This window comes from Globicephala melas, chromosome 7, assembly GCF_963455315.2.
Source record: "Globicephala melas chromosome 7, mGloMel1.2, whole genome shotgun sequence".
Taxonomy (NCBI): Eukaryota; Metazoa; Chordata; class Mammalia; order Artiodactyla; family Delphinidae; genus Globicephala; species Globicephala melas.
In genome coordinates this window covers 93,178,157-93,198,047 of record NC_083320.1, presented here as the reverse complement: position 1 = coordinate 93,198,047, position 19,891 = coordinate 93,178,157, and the positions used below count along the sequence as shown (strand labels likewise).

At 42.5% G+C, this 19,891-nt stretch overlaps 1 protein-coding gene across 2 annotated transcripts in view; it reads left to right on the top strand.

Annotated features, from left to right (window-relative positions):
- The first annotated feature begins 8,335 nt into the window (after positions 1-8,335).
- Positions 8,336-19,891, top strand: part of UBXN4 (UBX domain protein 4) — a 34,393-nt gene continuing 22,837 nt past the window's right edge. The window contains exons 1-4 of one of the 2 annotated variants that reach the window (XM_060302489.2): positions 8,336-8,641; positions 16,249-16,351; positions 18,881-18,909; positions 19,580-19,698. In XM_060302489.2, coding sequence (XP_060158472.1) covers positions 8,560-8,641; positions 16,249-16,351; positions 18,881-18,909; positions 19,580-19,698 — 333 coding nt within the window. In that variant the 5' untranslated portion in view covers positions 8,336-8,559. The remainder of the gene's footprint in view (positions 8,642-16,248; positions 16,352-18,880; positions 18,910-19,579; positions 19,699-19,891) is intronic. The other variant, XM_030883058.3, reaches the window with a different exon arrangement.

Genomic DNA, 19,891 nt, shown 5'->3' with positions numbered 1-19,891 from the left:
GACTCCAGGGTTCATGGGCTTAACTGCTTACGTTACTGCTTTAAGCCTTGCCAAAGTAATGACTGCCATTTTAAAAAAAAAATTATTTTATTGAAGTATAGTTGATTTACAATGTTGTGTTAATTTCTGCTGTACAGCAAAATGATTCAGTTATACCTATATATGTATATTCTTTTTCATATTCTTTTCCATTATGGTTTATCACAGGATGGCTCCCTGTGCTATACAGTAGGACCTTGTTGCATCTTATCCATTGCATCTTATCCAGATGTTGTTGCATCTTATCCATTCTCTATATAATAGTTTGCATCTGCTGATCCCAAACTCCCAGTCCATCCCTCCCCCACCCCCTCCCCTTTAGAAACCACAAGTCTACTCTCTATGTCTGTGTTGCCTTTTTTTTTTTTTTTTGGCCGCACCATGTGGCATGTGGGATCTTAGTTCCCTGACCAGGGATCGAACCCACTCCCCCACCACAGTGGAAGCTTGGAGTCTTAAGTGCTGGACCACTAGGGAAGTCCCTTGACTGCCATTTTTTATTTGTCTTATTCACCTGGATCTATAGGAGAAGCGAGAGAGGAGTGCCACCCTGTCTTTACTTATGAAAATTTGATTGTTGTGAGTGAAGCTTACAACATATTCAAATATTTCTTCTTCCCTTTTTTTTTATATTTATTTATTTTTTAATTTTTGGCTGCGTCGGGTCTTAGTCGCAGCACGCGGGATCACGGGATCTTTCTCTGCAGCGCACAGGTTCTTCGTTATGGCGCCCAGGCTTCTCTCTAGTTGTGGGGTTCTGTAGGGTGCAGCACACGGGCTCTCTAGTTGAGGGCTTAGTTGCTCCACGGCATGTGGGATATTAGTGCCCCGACCAGGGATCAAACCCGCGTGCCCTGCATTGGAAGGCAGATTCTCAACCACTGGACCACCAGGGAAGTCCCTCTTCTTTACTTTTTAAATTTCATGTGCATCTATAAGCCTCGTACAGTAACTAAATTATCTTCTTCTTGGTCTATAGGTGAGTGAGTATGCCTTCCATAAGCAACTTACTTTTTTTACGCTTCCCCTTTTTCACTCATGAAAAAGCAAGAACAGAGACTATTTTTTTATATAAGTAGACTGTTTTTTATATAAGTAGACTGTTTTTTATATAAGTAGCTTTGCAATATGTAAGTCATACAGCCTCCTCTGGTGGTAAACAGGTGCAAGTTTCTACGGAACAAAAAAATGTCTTTTTTTTTTTTTTAAAGCATGGTGTGGGATTTACATGTCAAGCTTCAGTAAGAAATACAGTTTGCTTTCCTTTTCAAGCAATGGTAAAGTCTGGCACTGAACCTTCCACCTTCCTATGAATATTGGAATACATTTGAGTGACCAGAGTTAAGAATTCAGTTTGTGATGGGTTTTTATCTGTGCAAATTGAACTAAAACCTTTGTAGTGGGGAACCTTTAACCTCATGACCCTAAAAACTCATTCAGTCTGCAAAGGACACAAGGCATTGTGGGGAAAAGAAAACTAAGTAGAGCTGCTGCTTTTCATCTTTTGGAGGAAAGAAAGCATAAACCCAGGAATTTAAATATATATATAAAATAAAATATTCACAGGATAGAATGGCCATGAGAAACTGTACTCCAGATGTGCCACTTTCCCTGACCAGCTGTCTTCCAGTCTCTTAGACGGAAGCTGGCACTGAGCAGCTTGGTGACACAGCAGCCACCGTGGTTTGCCCCCGTGCTGGGTAAAGGGCCGCAGGAACTCCGTCAGCAAACCTGAAGCAGCACATGGGAATGGGTCACAGAGGAGAACTGACAGATTGGAGAGGTAGAAAGCCAGAGAATTCATGGTCAGCCAACTGGGAGGGTTCCCCATCTCAGCCCAGAACGACTGTGAACCACCTGTCTGTCTGTGGTGACAAGAAGCTGGACTTTGAGAACTCACACTGGAGCCAAGCAGGTGGGTCAGGCTGTTGGGCTGGGGTTCTCCCAATGGTCAGAGACACACCAACCGAAACCTGGTCTTCATCTTCACTGCCTCCGGACCTGGGAACAGGCCCGGTGTCTACCGTCCCTCAGAGAAGAGCTCATGGCAGTGAGGCCCATCTTTCTGCACCGAAGAAGCCCATAAATCCTTGGAACCCAGCTCATGGGAAGCCTTTTATCTCTAGAGCGAGGTGGAGTGGTGGGCTTGGAAAAGAAGAGAAAAGAACGGGACATAACTCATTTCATAGGTTGCCAGCTGCACACCAATAAACAAGCTTCTGCTCAGCAGGTCTGACTGTAAAATTGAGCTATAATTTCCATCAGTGATTCAGGTCCATTTGAAAAACAGGGCTGATGCCACTTCCTCCAAAAGGCCATCCCTGTCCCTCCCTTCCTCTCTCTAATACCCTATACATGGTTCTTTCATTTTACCCAAACCGACGTATTATGGTCACCTATTTACGGATCGGTTTCTCCCAGTGGCTAGACTGTAAGCTTTTTGAGGGCAAAGATAATATCTTTCAGTCAACCAATATTTCTCTTCCAAGCTCCTGGCCTACAGCCTGTCCCCTGTGGGCACTCAAATATGTGTTGACTGAAAGAAAGGAGAGAGTTCCATGCAAGAGGAACCAATGAACAAAAGCAGAGATGGCAAGGAACATGGCCTGGATAGACAGCGGATAGAATAGTCTGGTTGGCCCAGAGAGGTCAGGTGGGGAAGTAGAAGAACGAATGTTGGAAAAGCAGTGTTGGAGCCAAGTTGTAGAGGATTTTGAACGCTGAGCTACAGAATTTGTACTTTATTTTTAGAGGTACTACAGAGCTAGTAAGGATTTTTAAGCTGTACAAAAATGCTGAAAATAATATGGGGGCGGGGAGGGCAGGGAAGTTGGCTGTGACATCATTTTGTGGGATGCCCTGGAAAGAAAGCAGAAAGAGCAGTGAGGAAAGCTGAATGAGTCTTTCAGGCGACTGGGGTTCTGCCTCATTTGGCTTCCGTGACTGAGAGAAGATCTGCTTGCGGGGAGTTTATCAGCGAGTAAATTACATCCGTAACAACCCTGGTAAAATGCAGAGGTAACAGAGGCTTAGGGTAATCCCAGGGGGACGGCTGGAGACTGGAGGCTCTCCAGAAGCCTAATGAGGCAAGCGTCCCGGGCCTTTGTGCCCTCAGCTGAGCGCAACTCTCGGAGAAGGACCCGGTTTAGAGCCTTCAGCAGCCGACGTCCCAGCAGCTGGCGGAGCGAGCACCATGGCTGTGAAGTGGGGCTTTGGGCGGGGCAGCATAGCATCCACTACATTGATTTGTTTGTTTGTTTGTTTGTTTGTTTTTTGCGGTACGCGGGCCTCTCACTGTTGTGGCCTCTCCCGTTGCGGAGCACAGGCTCCAGACGCGCAGGCTCAGCGGCCATGGCTCACGGGCCCAGCCGCTCCGCGGCATGTGGGATCCTCCCGGACCGGGGCACGAACCCGTGTCCCCTGCATAGGCAGGCGGACTGTCAGCCACCAGGGAAGCCCATTTTTTGTTTTGTTTTGTTTTGTTTTGTTTTTTCACTACATTGAAATGGAAAGGATTTCAGATAACATAAAGGAACTGACAGATAGCTGTGGCTGGTTGCACACAGAGTAAAGGGAGGAGACTCTAGTTTCACTCTCTGTGACGGAAGAAAGAAGGGCATGTTGATTCAGTAAGGGATACTTCTCATTGAATTCGACAATATTGGACTTCTAAGCTCAAGAATGGCAAAGAAATCAGGAATTTCTATAATTCCTGACTAGGTTTGTTTTTCCCCCGCACCCAGAAGATTGACCATTTTAAAATCCCACATTGCTGGGGACTTCCCTGGCGGTCCAGTGGTTAGGACTCCGCGCTTCCACTGCTGGGAGCACTGGTCAGGGATCTAAGATCCCGCAAGCCGCACGGCGTGGCCAAAAAATAAATGAATAGAATTAAAATAAAATCCCATATTGCTGACGAGTCCCTTGCCTACTCCTTGCCCTCCAGGCCATTGCCTGCCCCCAACCTGATTTATTTTTGGTATCCATGGTCTCCTTTCTGCACTCACTTGCCTTCCCACTAAGCTTAGATTCCCTGGTCCATCACATCACTCACTCTTGCTAATCTCCTCAATTCCCTTGTTCCTTTGTCCTTTCTCGTGCTGTCTAGGCCCTATGTAAATCCAAGTCTCCACATCATCAGCACTTGTACCCCAGGAACTGAGTGATCACTGAAGAAAATCACACAACTGGGAAAAGGCGGGGCCACCAATCTCACCAGGCCCTCAGCACTGCTTGGCACACTGTCTCCCTCGGCCCTTGCCTTTCAACACTCCTCAATATTATTTCAGACGTTGCTCCGAACTTCAAGGCGCCAATTTCCTTACCTTCCCCATCACTCTCAGCAAATGACCTCTCCTTCATAGGGTCCAGCATTCGGATGAAAACTTCCTCAACTTACTGTCCTGAAACTTATAAGCTTCTTTATGTCCAAAGTTATTTTTCCACTCTTCTTCCTGTTAATATGGAAAGGGTATCTCTTCTGTCTGCCTGTGTTCTGGATCCCATCCCAGTTTGTTTAGAATGGTGGTGATTACAAGAAGCAATATCCAACTTACAGAATAGCCTAACTTATGAGGACAGTTGTTCTCCCACAAGACAGGACTTGAGTCATCACAGACACGGGTGCTTTCCATATTCCATTCTACCATTCTCAGAGAGTTGGCAATGTCGTTCCTCTAGCCATAGCAGTACCAGGCAGCATAGGCACACGGAGAAGGGTTGTGCTTTCTTCCATGTGTCTCTTTTTTAAGGAAAACTTCTCCTAGAACTGCCTCCACCCCAATCCCCACTTCCCACGAAGTCCTACTGGCTCTAAGAGGAGGTTGAAAAAAACAGGTATCTAGGGGCTTCCCTGGTGGCGCAGTGCTTGAGAGTCCGCCTGCCGATGCAGGGGACACGGGTTCATGCCCCGGTCCGGGAAGATCCCACATGCCGCAGAGTGGCTGGGCCCGTGAGCCATGGCCGCTGAGCCTGCGTGTCCGGGGCCTGTGCTCTACAACAGGAGAGGCCACAACAGTGACAGGACTGCGTACCACAAAAAAAACAAACAAAAAAAAACAGGTATCTAGCAGTTTCCCTCTCAGTGGGGAAACTCTGCCAGCAAAGAAAAATGGGGGGCGTGGTAGAAGCATGATTGTTGGGTGGGCTATTAGCAGAATTTGCCATATATCACATATTCCCTCTCATCTTCCTAGGGGCCTCCCTGTTTCCTGTGTATTCAATCTCTCCAAGACTAGCTCCTTTCCATCAATACTTGATAGGGTACAAGTTTCTCCAATCTTTAAAAAAGCCCTCCCTATCTCCCTTTACTCTTCAACCCATTGCCATCTGGCTTCCACACAGAAGAACCCATCAAAACCCCTCTTGCTAAGTTGATAATCACCTTCATATTGCTAGAAACAATGGACATTCAAAAATCTTATTTAACTTGACCTGAGAGCAGCATTCAACACAGCGGCTTCCCACTCCCTTCTCAAAAATCTCTCTACCCTTGGCTTCTTTGGTATCACAAGCTCCCATTCTCCCCCTCCCCCCTCAACATACCCCCATACCTTTCCTAAGTCTCTGTTACTGGTTTGTACTTTCCTACACAACGCTATAGATGTCGGAGGTCTTAAGACCTCCGTCATAACTCTTGTCTTACCTCATTTTGCACACACCGTAAGTGAGAACATCCTCCAGAGCTTCAATTATCCCCTGTATGTAGAGAAATCTCACATTCCTATCTCGAGGTAAGAACAGTTTTCTGAGCTCCCAACCTGACATCTATCTGCCTACTTAACATCTCCTCCTGCTGTCTCTCCAGCACTCCAAACACATGGCTAATAATATTGAACTCACATCTTCATGCCCACGTCCCCACCTACCTGCTCTTCCTTCAGTGGTCCCTATCACACTACCATCTTCTATACAGTTTCTCAAAACAGAAACCCAAGATCTCTTCTTGACTCCTCCTTCCTCAAATTCCATAGCTAATTGATCAATAAAACCTATTGGGTCCACTTCCAGAATTCTCAGAAGCACCCACTTCTGGGTTCTTAACCAGTCTCTTCACTTTCACCCTTTCCACTTCCAATACAATCCACTAAAACTGCAGCATAGCTGCATATTAAAAACACACATCTTATGTGTAACTCCTCAGTTTAAAATTCTTCAATGGTTTTCTACAATTCTTAGAAAAATGTCTGCAATCCTTAACATGACTTCCAAGGCCCTGGATGAGCTAACCTTGCTATCTTTCCAGCCTCATTTACACCATACAACTCTTTGTATGTTCTAGTCACACTGGACATTTTTCAGTTCTTCAAGGGTACTTTCTCATTTGCTTCGTTCGGAGCCTTCACACTGCTGTTTCCTCTATCTCGAATGGTCTTCTCCTTCACCTAGCTAGATTTCCCCTCACATGCCATCTCCTCAGAAACGTCTTTTCTAACCCTGCTATCCACGTCGGGTCACATCATCACATTTCTGAAGCACTCAGAATTTCCCCTCTTGTGGCATGCATCATCACTTGTCTTCCTCTTTAGACTGTGCAGTCACAAAGGCAGGGCCTTTGTCTGACTGCCTCACCTTCTTATCAATGCCAGATACAATGCCTAGTTCATAGCAGATGAGCAATAAATAGTTGATGAATGAGTGAAAGGCTATGAATGATTCTTCTAATATTAATTCTAACGTTAGAAATAAAGACATTGCTCTACCAAAAGGATATATATGTTGATGGAATCACAAGGAATCCATTTAAAGTTGACGTTGAAGATCAACTCTAATTCTTCCTGAGGCATGGTGTCCTATGTAAGCAGCAACTGTCTGTAATCAGCATTATATTTCGGTTTATAATAACACTGTATGAGAGGCCTGGTTGGAAAAGTGTAAATAAAAATCAGAAAGAGGGACTTCCCTGGTGGCGCAGTGGTTAAGAATCCGCCTGCCAATGCAGGGAACAAGAGTTCGATCCCTGATCCGGAAAGATCCCACAGGCCGCGGAGCAACTAAGTCCATGCGCCACAACTACTGAGCCTGCGTGCCACAACTACTGAAGCCTGCACATCTAGAGCCCGAGTGCTGCAACTACTGAACCTGTGTGCTGCAACTACTGAAGCCCGGCGTGCCTAGAGCTCGTGCTCCGCAACGAGGAAACCACTACAGTGAGAAGCCCGCGCAGCGCAACGAAGAGTAGCCCCCGTTCACCGCAACTAGAGAAAGCCCGTGCGGAGCAACGAAGACCCAATGCAGCCAAAAAAAAAAAAAAAAAAAAAAAAAAAAAATCGGAAAGAATGTTAGCTATTTTTAGGTTAAATATTTGTAGGAAAGGTATATTTTCAGATGTAGCTCCTCCTTAACCCTGCAAGGATTGTTAAATGACTGTACTGCTGTAAGAGAAATTTAAATGATGTAGGATGTCTAATATAATAGCGTATGCAACTTTAAATAAACCATACAAGGCTTTAGCCAATAGTTAATAGAGACCATGTAATTTCAAGAAAGTATTAAGTATGAACAGTTTTCATTTTAATGGCAACCAACCACAAAGTGCCCTATCTTGATCACAGTACTCTGTCATCGTAAACAAAATTATCTATTCTTCTCTTTTGTATTACCTTAAAAAGTAGCTGGAAAATACATCATTATCTATTCTCTGCTTTTGACTTTTGAAAGCAGCTGTGGCAACAGCGTAGCTAAGCGTTTTGAGGTTTGGAATGATCTCTAACCAACCACAATGAAATTACTCAAGGTCTGCGTTCAACCAATACCTCCCCTCAGGTACACGGGCTGTACGGTATTACAGAAGGTGACTGCTGTGGTTCTTTTCTTCAAGGTTGAGCTGATAAATTAAGTCCAATAGAAATCAAAGCCTTGCAGTAAATCCCTACAAAGCCCGTATAGTTCTATACCGAGAGACACCCACCCTATCGCACAATGACCATTAATCATAATACACAATTACATGGTCCCACTACGCAGGGTTCCACCCGGGGCGGGGATGATTTCCTCCACATTTAAGGTCTCAGTAATGCCGAGAATGGCATCTCCCGGTGACTAGCGCCACTTCTCCTCTTTATAGATTGTGAAGTGGTTCTCACTGCTGCCCCCTTAGCCGTGCCCGGGAAACCACAGTGACATTTCCCACATTAAAGGAGCCAAGCCTAAGAAGACTACAATTCCCGTCATGCCTCAGGAAGGCGCCGCCGCCGCCGCCACTTAGCGATTAGTCATCCTTTCCGCTGCCTCCTTCCACTTCCGCGACTGCAGGGCCTGCGGCCTCGCGGGCGCCCGCACGCACCGACTTGCCAACGAGACAAGGCACGGGGGCGCGGTGCCGACGGCGACGCGTGGCGTCATGTGTCGCGGGGCGCGCCTCGGCCTGCGCGCTTGCGCGCGTCCTGGGGGCCGCTGACGGGCTTGCGCGCCGGTGCGGAGCCGGAGGCGGGCCGCGGGGCCCAACGACGGAGAGGGCGGGGCCAGCTCCGGGACCGAGGCGACTACACACCGAGCGAGCGCCTGTGCCCGAGGGCAGCGATGCTGTGGTTCCAGGGCGCCATTCCGGCCGCCATCGCGTCGGCCAAGAGGAGCGGCGCGGTCTTCGTGGTGTTCGTGGCAGGTGAAGGAGGCGAGGGCGCGAGACGTGGCCGGGACACCCCCTCCGGCCTACTTCTAATCCCAGGGGCCCCCAGCCTTTCCTCCGGACGCCGAGAGGCCCGGGCTGCCCGTCTCCCTGGCGTCTCAGCTCCTCCCCCGTCCGTTTGGAGCGCACCGGGCCTGGCCCCTCACCGCCCGCTTCTCCCGGCCCCCGGCGGGAGGCACGGCCCCGGCCTCGCTGCCAAAGCGCGCCGAGCCCCACGGTCATCTCACTGCGCGGGGCGAGGGGACGGGTGGAGCAGGCCCTCGCCGCTCAGCCCGCAGCGCCCCGCCGAGCCTGACCCCGCGCGTACACTGACGCCACCGCCGCCTCCCGGGCTCCCCTGGTAGGGCGCTCTGTCCCCGAGGATCCACTTGGGGAGGCTTTAACGCCCGTGTAGTTAGTGTGTAGGTGGGAAGAGAGCCGGGCCATTAGGCAGGCAGTTTTACTTGTAATTAGTTGTGGGCTGTCAGGAAGAAAGCTGTGTCATCGGTAATCAACAAAGAGAAAGCACCTGATGTTTACGGTTACTGGCTTTCGTATGTTCCTGAAACGCAAACTTTTGAGGTCTATATAGGTTTGATTTTTTTTTTTTTACAGTGATATGGGAGTGGTGAATCTAATGTGGAATAATTACTTTCTTGCAAGTTGATTTTTTTTAAAAAACCATTTGTTTAGAAGAAGTAGACACACCAGCCTTGGTTCTTTTTGTTGTCTTCCTAGTCTCATAGCTACAGTTTCAGAAGGTGTACTAACTCATTTATGCCGTGTTGCTCTGGGTTATTTTGCTCCGTATTTTATTACTGAAATCTTCTAGATTTACCGTAAACTTTTGCTTCTGTGAGGTTTTGTTGGTCTTCATTACATGAACCAAATCAGTGTTTGTGACTACGTTAATTTGAGGTGTATTATTTCAACTATTTGTGTTTAGTAACGGTTTATTCATCATTAACTCATGACTTGGAAGGCTAGGTAATAATAGCCCTATAACTTTATGCATTGCGGTGAAGAGCAAGTTGCTGGAATATGAGTTTCATTTAACATTAAATTTGGAATTTTGAATTGTTTTAAATTATGCTAAAATGTAAGATGTAAGCCCAGTGTTGTTAATTAGAAGAGCTGGAGTAGTTTACATTCTCTTATGCTTTTTTAGAGTTATATGTCACATAAATAAGTAACTGCGGTAAACCTGTAAGGAAATAAGTGGATTAAAAGGGAAAGGAGGGCTTCCCTGGTGGCACAGTCGTTAGGAATCTGCCTGCCAGTGCAGGGGACACAGGCTCCATCCCTAGTCTGGGAAGATGTCACATGCCGCGGAGCAGCTAAGTCCGTGTGCCACAACTACTGAGCCTGTGCTCTAGAGCCCGCAAGCCACAACTACTGAGCCCATGTGCCACAACTACTGAAGCCCACACGCCTAGGGCCTATGGTATGCAACGAGAAGCCACCGCAATGAGAAGCCCTTGCACCGCAAAGAAGAGTAGTCCCCGCTCTTTGTAACTGGAGAAAGCCCGCGCGCAGCAATGAAGATGCAGCGCAGCCAAAAATAAATAAATACATTTATTTAAAAAAAGTAGTCCTGATTTATTTAAAAAAAAAGGGAAAGGAAAATTAATGATACTTAGTATGCTTATTAAGAGTACAGTAATAGTTTTAATGACATTTTAAGTTGTGTTTTTCATATATAATCTCAATTGATCCTGGCAGTTGGTAGAACAGGGCTTATTATGCCCATTTTATAGACGAGGGAACTTACATCCACGGTGGTTAAATGACATACACCAGTGTCACAAAAAGGATTTATATCTTGTCTTGACAGATTTTTTTTTAGCAGCTTCCAAAAAAAAGAGTGTCTTCTTTATTTCTCAAGAAAAAAGCTGAACAGTTGTAGAATTTAGGTAGTTATTGAAATTGGTGTAGAAATCAGGAAATCTAGGATTATGGTAGTCATATTTGTAAACAGAAAACACATTTGATGGTGTCCAAAGGTTCCTAGAAGGCACTCCTGGTCTAACCAGTTAATTTGAAAGAAGAAATGCTAGATTTAATTAACACATATTTGGAAACCCATTTGGAAACAGTAGTGCTAATTATTACAATAGAAAAATAAAGTTATAGATTTTTGGGGCTTTGTGTGTATATATAATACATACATTCTTCAATTAACTTTTTACTGATGAGCATGTATCTTATGCTTTTATTTATTTTTTTCTTTTATACATTTATTTATTTTATTTATCTTTGGCTGCATTGGGTCTTCGTTGCTGTGCTCAGGCCTTCTCTAGTTGTGGTGAGCTGGGACTACTCTTCGTTGCAGTGCACGGGCTTCTCATTGTGGTGGCTTCTCTTGTTGTGGAGCACGGGCTCTAGGCACAGGAGCTTCAGTAGTTGTGGCTTGAGGGCTCTAGAGTGCAGGCTGAGTAGTTGTGGCGCACGGGCTTAGTTGCTCCGCGGCATGTGGCATCTTCCCCGACCACGGCTTGAACCCGTGTCCCCTGCATTGGCAGGCGGATTCTTAACCACTGCGCCACCAGGGAAGCCCTGTCGTATGCTTTTAGGGTATCAGTGACTGTTGAGTGTTTGCAGGAGGACTGTTAGCAATCTGCCGAAGGAGTCAGTCCTTTGACTCATTGAAAATACTGTTGGTTTTTCTAGAGTTTTAGGAAGTTAATCTCCAAGATTAGGTAGGATTAGTGTCCCTCCAGGAGTATGTAGACAGTGGAGTCATGAAACTGCAACACTTATAGATTGCTTAGACCTCTGTTCTTGACTTTGAAGAATACATCCAGAACTCATGATTTTCTTAGGTCTGAGACCTCGATAGTAATGTACCAACTCACTGAAAATTAAAAAGATATAATAGTTGGAAGGAGTGTTTATAGTTGGAAGGAGTGGTCTTAAGGGTAATCTTTGCTTCATATAACCACTCAAGTGGGAAGCATTTTAGGTAGATTGTTTATATTTTACTGAAATTTTCATGGATGAATTAAAGAATATGTAGGATTGATGTTAAGAGATTAGAGAGATTACTACTAGTTAAGTCAACGAGTTAACAAGGATTTTCAAAGTATTATAGCTGTGTAAGTTGAAAGAAATCAAACTGAAGATTTTGATTCTATTCTTGGGAAGACAGAATAATCTGATAAGGATTCTGAAGTAGAGGTGTGGGTTCACTGACTAGTGTTGCTAGTTGGCTAAAATCTCCGTGACTGACAGACACTATTTCATGCCTCATTTTTTGGTTAAAATAGACTAAAAAACCCTTTAGGTTTTGACCAGTTGAGTTTTTCTAGGTTGGAGTTACTGATTGTCGGGTCTGCAGCTCTTTGCTTCAGAGTTTGTACTATTCTTTTTTTTTTTTTTTTTTTTGCAGTACGCGGGCCTCTCACTGCTGTGGCCTCTCCTGTTGCAGAGCACAGGCTCTGGACACGCAGGCTCAGCGGCCATGGCTCACGGGCCCAGCCGCTCCGCGGCATGTGGGATCTTCCCGGACCGGGGCATGAACCCTTGTCCCCTGCATCGGCAGGTGGACTCTCAACCACTGCGCCACCAGGGAAGCCCTGTGCTATTCTTTTAAGTGGCTTTTCTTTTGGATACTGCTCATACCACCAAGGATGTAATGTTTTCTCCTAAAATCTTTGGCCCACCTAACTCCACAGCATAGTTCATAATTTGATTAAAAATAAGAAACTAAAGGTACTGAAGTTGGCAATTAATAATCCCACCCAGCAGTGTTAAGATAACTCTTGCTGAGTTAATGTAATTCCATTCAGTCTTCCATCACTTTTGGTCAAGCAGCTGCTGCTGCAGTAGCCTGACTCATGGACAGATATTGCTAGTGGGGTTGGAACACTTGAGACCCTATCTACGTCGTACAGCATGGGTGAGGGAGTGAAGGACATCGGCCTGAGAAGTGGCAGATCCATCCTTCCAGGCACCAACTTGACATCCCCACTTGGATGCCTCACAGGATTCTCAAGACTAAAAGTATTACTGCTTGAACCTGTTTTGTTTTCCCCCAGTGTTCTAAGTAAATGGCACCACCTTACATCCAGTTGGAGAAACCTAAGTGTGGGCGTCATCTCTGGACCCTTAACTCTTCAGTCTCGTCTTGTCTCCTGCGCCCTGTTGTTCACAAGACTCATAATTACACAGACCTTTCCCTACATGGAAATTCCTTCTGTGTAGTGAACTCTTCTGGCTTGTGGCATGGCTCAGCTCTTGCATCCTTTAGGTCTTACCTTAAATATCACCTCAGAGAGGGTGACCAAACAAATACTTTTTTTTGTATCTTTAGATTTTAAGCTCCACTGAGGGCATACAGTATCTCACTTGTTTTATATTTAGTTTGTAGCTCAGTGCCTAGCACAACGTAAATGTGGAATAAAATAGTGAACGTATGAAAGAAAGACTGAAGGAAAAAGATCCCTATCACCTCACAGCCTTCTCTAAGTTTAGTAAAAATGTTCCTATATAGCTATTTTCTAGGTTGAAAGTCCTGTCATTTACTTGGAATTTTACATCTCTCCTCACCCCATAGTGTCTGAAGATGTGCTCAGAATGATCTCACTGTAAATAAAAGTTTTCCCGTTTGCTGCTTCAACATCTAGGGGTCTGCTAATGGGCATTCTTTTGGTCTTGGTCTGTGGGTGCATTCTAGTCCCTGTCTACTTTTCCGTGGCCAGATTTCTCAAGCCCCTTATTACTGAATATTCCTGTATCTCATTTCACAAAAAATGTTTTTAACTGTGCAGCATTAGTCAAGTTTTTGTAGGCATGCCAAGATACTATACCAGAAATTTAGCTATTCATTCCACAAAATACTTATTGAGAGCCTGCTATATTCCAGGTATTTTACTGTAGGCCAGGTTCTGTTGTAGGCATTTGAGTTATATCAGTAAATAAAAAGGAAAACAATCCTTGCTCTCATGGAACATGCATTCTAGTGCAGGGAGACAGACAATAAACAGTAAACATAATAAGTAAAACGCATAGTCTATTAGAAGGTGATAAGCATTACAGAAAAAAAAGCGGGAAATGAGGGAGCTTTGGGAATATCTGAAGTGTGTAATTTTATTTTATTTTATTTTTTTGCCATGCTGTGCGACTTGTGGGATCGTAGTTCCCCCACCAGGGATTGAACCTGGGTCCCCTCAGTGAAAGCATCAAGTCCTAACCACTGGACCACCAGGGAACTCCCTGAAGTGTTTAATTTTAAAGTAGTGATTAGGGAAAGTTTGTATTGAGAAGATAATATTTGAGCAAGGACTTACGGGAGTTGAGAGTTAACCATGTAGGTATCTGGGGGAAGAATATTGCAGGCTGAGGAAACAGCTAGTACACAGACCTATGGAAAGAATGTCTTTAATATTTGAGGAATAGAAAGGAAAGGGATAGGAAGGAAAGGGACAGCAAAAAAATAAAAGGAAATGAGGTCAGAGAGGTAACTGAAGGCCTGAGGTCATTTGTAAGGACTTTTTGCTTTTACTCTGAGGGAAATAGGGAGCTATTGTAGAATTTTGATCAGAGGGTTGACGTAATCTGACTTTTTATTTTATTTTATTTTTGGCTGTGCCGTACAGTTTGTGGTGGGATCTCAGCTCCCCCACCAGGGATTGAAATTGAACCCTGGCCCTCGGCAGTGAGAGTGTGGAGTCCTAACCACTGGACCGCCAGGGAAGTCCCTGATCTGACTTTTTAAAGAAAGGTGCTTTAAAAATATATATATATATATTTATTATTATTATTATTATTAAATTTTTTGGCCGTGCCACACAGCATGCGGGATATTAGTTCCCCTACCAGGGATCGAACCCGCACTCGTTGCACTGGAAGTGCAGAGTCTTAACCACTGGACTGCCGGGGAAGTCCCTGGATATATTTTGGAGATACTGTCAGTTGAAGGCAAGAATAACTAAACTTTTTGGCCTGGGAACTGAAAGGATGGTGTTACCCATTAACAGATAACTGAAATGGGGAAGGCTAAGGGTGGATTAAATTGGGGAAGGCGGGAAGACACATGGGAAGAAAGTGGCCTACAAAAGAGTAGGTATAGAAAGATCTCATTTTTGTAAAGCAAAAAATGTGACCTGAAGCCTTTTTAAGCATAAATTGGCAAAGGTTGCTCACCTTTGAAAAAGCACTTAGCTCTGCTAACCTCAGAAATATTTTTCAGTGACTTAACTCAGGTAAGTTTCCCTTTGCCCACCAATAAGTGGTTATGCCAAAATCTGGATATTACAAGTCTAAAATGGAAATAATCTCTAGATAGGTATAACTTCTAAAACATTTTGTCCCTGAGGTATGGCATACAGTATATTAAATGAAATATATTCAGTGAACAACTAGATGAATTTTTGTAGATGAATACACTTGTGTAACTATCAGATAAGGTATAAACATTTCCTATCATATGATATTACTTATATGTGGAATCTGAAAACAAATGATGCAAATGAACTTATTTACAAAATAGAAACAGATTCACAGAGAATGAATTTATGGTTACCAGGGGGAACTGGGGGGTAGGGATAGATTGGGAGTTTGGGATTGACATGTACACACTACTGTATTTAAAATGGATAATCAACAAGGACCTATGGTATAGCGCAGGGAACTCTGCTCAATATTCTGTAATAACCTAAATGAGGAAAGAATTTGAAAAAGAATAGATCCATGTATATGTATAACTGAATCACTTTGCTGTAGACCTGAAACTAACACAACATTGTTAATCAACTATGCTCTAATATAAAATAAAAATTTTTAAAAAAAGATATAAATATTTCCAAGACCCCAGAGCCTCCTTCATCCTCCTTCCCGGTCAATAGTAGCTCTACCAAAGTAGCCACCGTGCTGAATTCTGTCAGCATAATTAGTTTTGGATCAGTGTAACTTTTATAATTAGTATGCCTATAACAAAAGACAGGTCCAAAACTGCAGACAGGATTGCACCTGCTTCTGTCTACCTTGGAGGAATTCTGGAAAATAAGTGGGGTGTGTGTGGAGGACACTGAACTCAACAGAAAGGTGCTGCATAAAGGAAAAGTATTGTACATTTATTTTCTAAAATCATATGTAGAAAAGCCAAAGTAGTCACATTTCTGCCCATGACTTCTAATTATTGTGATAATATTTGCATCATAATTCGGATGTCTTCATTTAGAAAACACTTTGTATAATCTAAATAGCAGTATTTTGTTTTTCATTACTTTTTTTTTTTTTTTTGTGGTACGCGCGCCTCTCACTGTTGGGGCCTCTCCCATTACGGAGCACAGGCTCCGGACGTGCAGGCTCAGCAGCCATGGCGCATGGGCCCAGCCGCTCCGTGGCATGTAGGATCTTCCCGGACCGGGGCACGAACCCGCGTCCCCTGCATCAGCAGGCGGACTCTCAACCACTGCGCCACCAGGGAAGCCCTCATTAATGTTAACAATGCATATAAGTCACACTTCTCATTTATGGAAAATTCAGATTTGGTAGAAAATATTATTTGTGAGATTACATTTTATTTGCAGTTCCAGATTTCCAGGGAAAAGAATCAGCAGATACTGGCCTTATGTTTTAAGAATGCTTGAAATGTTTTACAGGTGATGATGAGCAGTCTACACAGATGGCTGCAAGTTGGGAAGATGAGAAAGTGACAGAAGCATCTTCAAACAGTTTTGTTGCTATTAAAATCGATACCAAAAGGTTTGCTTATGTTTTAATCTTGTAATTAAAAATTTTTTTAACCATTGTCTTTGGTTGTGATTTATGGTGATAGTCTTAGACTATAAGAATGTTGATTTTTGTCTAAGACATTTTAGGGACTTAAATTCTGATTGCCATTTTTCAAGTTCATCATTATATCATACTGAAAAACTTATGAATTCTTGGTCTACCAAGTAGCTATGTGACATGCACCAGTAATGCAAAGGAACTGTGGTCCTGAAATATCTCTGAAAGGTTGACCACTCTTTTGGATCCTATTTTTGAAAATGGAACCATTTTATTCAATAAGAATAAGGACATTTACAGGTCCATTGTAGGACCTGATAACCACAAGTCTGTTTTATTTTGTTAATACATCCCTCTGCCCCTCGTTAAATTTTTTTTTTTTTGTGGGGGGATAGAGAATTTCAGACACACACAAAAGTGCTTGAGTAGTGTAATGAACCCCCTTGTACTGTCAACTACTTTGACAGTTATCAGCTCATGGTCAGTCTTGTTCATCTATTCCCTCACCCACTTCAACTCATCCCATATAATTTTGAAATAAATCTCAGTCATCAAATCACTTCATCTATAAATATTTTTATATGTCTCTGAAAGATAAGGATTCTTAATTTTTTTAACATAACTGTAATACTTCAAAAATGAATCTAATTTCTTAACTTGAAATATCTACTCAGTGTTCAAATTTTCAGTTCTCTCATCAGTCATGGTTTTATTATTTAATTTATTACAGTTTGGTTCAGGATCCATCAAGGTCCACGCATTGTGATGCATTGATCTCTCTCAAGTCTCTTTTACTCTGTAGGCTTTGCTTCTGTGTCTCTCTGTCTTTTTCTTTGCAGTTTATTTTCTTGGGAAACCAGGTCATTCGTTATGTAGTTTCCTACAGTACTACTACAGTATTGCAGCTCTGTTAGTGTCATTTAGTTTATTACTCTGTCCTCTATTTTCTGTAAATTGACAGTTGGATTCAGGTTAGGTTTTTTTCCCCCTTGACTACTTCATAGATGGTGGTAAGTCTTCCATTCTCCCATTAGAGGGTACATAATGCTCTGTTGTTTCTCTTTATGTTAGCAGCAGCCATCAATGATAAATGCCTGGAAACATTAATTCATTAGCAGTTTTAAAGTGGTAGTTCTGTCCTTTTGATATCGGTAATATCAAAATGAAAATTACTGTCAAGATTAAAATATTCAGAAATTTACCTATAAGTTTGTAAACTTTTTATTTAAAAATTTTCTTTATTAACAAAACATCACAAAGCAAATCATAGTATAGTCTGCCTCACAACAGCAGCAGTTACTGAACTATACATTTGAGCTGTAATTGTTTTTTAAAAGAGTCTACTGTGTCATTGATATTGTTCATTTTCTTCCAGAAGCACCTTTTAGAGTCAGTAATGGCAGGAGGAATGTAGAGGTTTATTGGGAATGTGGAAGAAATGAGAATTTCAGAATTGTTGAGATTTATATACAGACTGATATATCCAGTATTTTTTAAAACAAATTTCTATTAGCAGATGCAGGGATACCTGTGTATAGTGATGGTTGATAGTTGTTTCATTTTGGACAGTCTACTAATAGAATCTAGTGTGTCTTTTAAATTATGAAAAGTAAATTTTATTTATTATATAATAGTAACAAAGCTACCTAATGTTCTAGGAACATGTTAGTTTATGTTATGTCCTGCATTGAAAATAGATTGGAAATGCATCAAAAGTTTACAGTGGTTATTTCTGAAAAGGTAGGATTCTTGGTAATTTTTTTCTTTATACTTTTGTATTTTTAGATGTTTTTATGATAATCATGCCTTATATTCAGAGAAAATGAAGCAAATTTCTGGTTCTTAGAAGCATTAATTTGATTCTTGGTATTATTCCTCTACATTGATCAGTGTCTTTTATTTGTATTATAGTGTAAAGTCTCTCTCCCATCCCTGTCCCTGACCACCCAGTTCTCTTCTCTGGAGGCAACCAAATCAAGAAAATATATTTGTTTTCCTCCCCTTTTTTACAAAAATGGTAGTAGTTTGACATACCTTTTTATACTTTTATCCTTTTTGCAATTGCATGATTCATTAGTTTTTATTGGTGGATATTTAGGTTTTTTTGAATCCTTTGTTATTATAAAAGTATTATCACTTGCACAAGTAAGTCACAGGTATTAATATCTTCTTATTACAAGTTAAGATACTGTATTCAGAAATACTTGCTGCTGAGGAAGCCACATGGGGCAGATGCTAAGTTGATTTTTAGGTGCCAGATCTGGCCACCAGTGTGTGGGCTGCAAGAACAAGTGCTCTTTAATCTGAAAATTATAAAACAAACCAAAAAAGGTCTGTGAGATAAGGATTACGTTTTTCCCCTTTCAGTTGCTGGCTATGAAAGGAACTAATAGTTTAAGAAAAATACTTGTAATTGCTACAGTAAATTTTTATAAAAACAACTCAATATTTGGGAAATACTTGTATTCATCTAGTGATTTTCTGTTTGATTTTGTTTTACAGTGAAGCCTGCCTACAATTTTCACAGATCTGTATCCTTTCCATGAAGAATTGGTTTTATATATATTTTGCTTGAGGAGTTTCCTTTCTTTTGGTTGATTCATGACAATTAGAAATTATTCGTTTTTATTTAGGAACTCATGCATTCTTGTTTATGGAAACTTTATATTGCTAAGTGTCCTTTGAGACAGTAAGTACCTTGTAGCAAATGGAATCGTGGGGAGTTTGTTGGTTTTTTTTTTTTTTTTTTTGGCTGCACCGTGCAGCATGCAGGATCCTAGTTCCACGACCAGGGATGGAACCCCTGCTTCCTGCAGTGGGAGTGCAGAGTCTTACCCAGTGGACCGCCAGGGAAGTCCCCTTGGGGAGTTTTTGTAAATTGTGAATAGCTGGAGACCAATATGATGCAGTTTGGTTGGAATGTTAGAAGTAGCTAGCAAGAGGTAAGATAGATGTAAAAGTTATGATAGAGGGGAATGTAGTGGATGTTTTCCACTTATATATGTGATATAGATAAATCATAATTCACATATCACCTGCACTACAGGCATAGTGACAGGGTAGTTGAAATTATTTTGTGAACATGTTAGCTGATTATATTGTGAAATTCACAAAGATGATTTCTTTTGCTTTGTTACCAATAGTGTTTCATAAAATTATTCTCTTGTTTCCCATGAATTGTTAGACTTAATTAAACTACAGATCCTGTAGTGTGTGTTCCATCCAGTTTCTTTATTGGAGACAGTGGAATTCCCTTGGAAGTAATAGCAGGAAGTGTTCCTGCAGATGAACTTGTTACCAGAATCCACAAAGTCCGGCAGGTGAGAAGAAACAGAATGTTCTTTGTATAAACATGGGTAAATGGTTTGTCAGGAACTTGACATTGGAATATTTTTGGAGCCACTCTGAATATTCAGGAACTAACCATGCTATTAAAAGGTAGTAAATACTGTCTTTCTGGACTGGTTTTGAAAATAACATTATGCAGTTCGAGGTGCCTATACCTAATACACG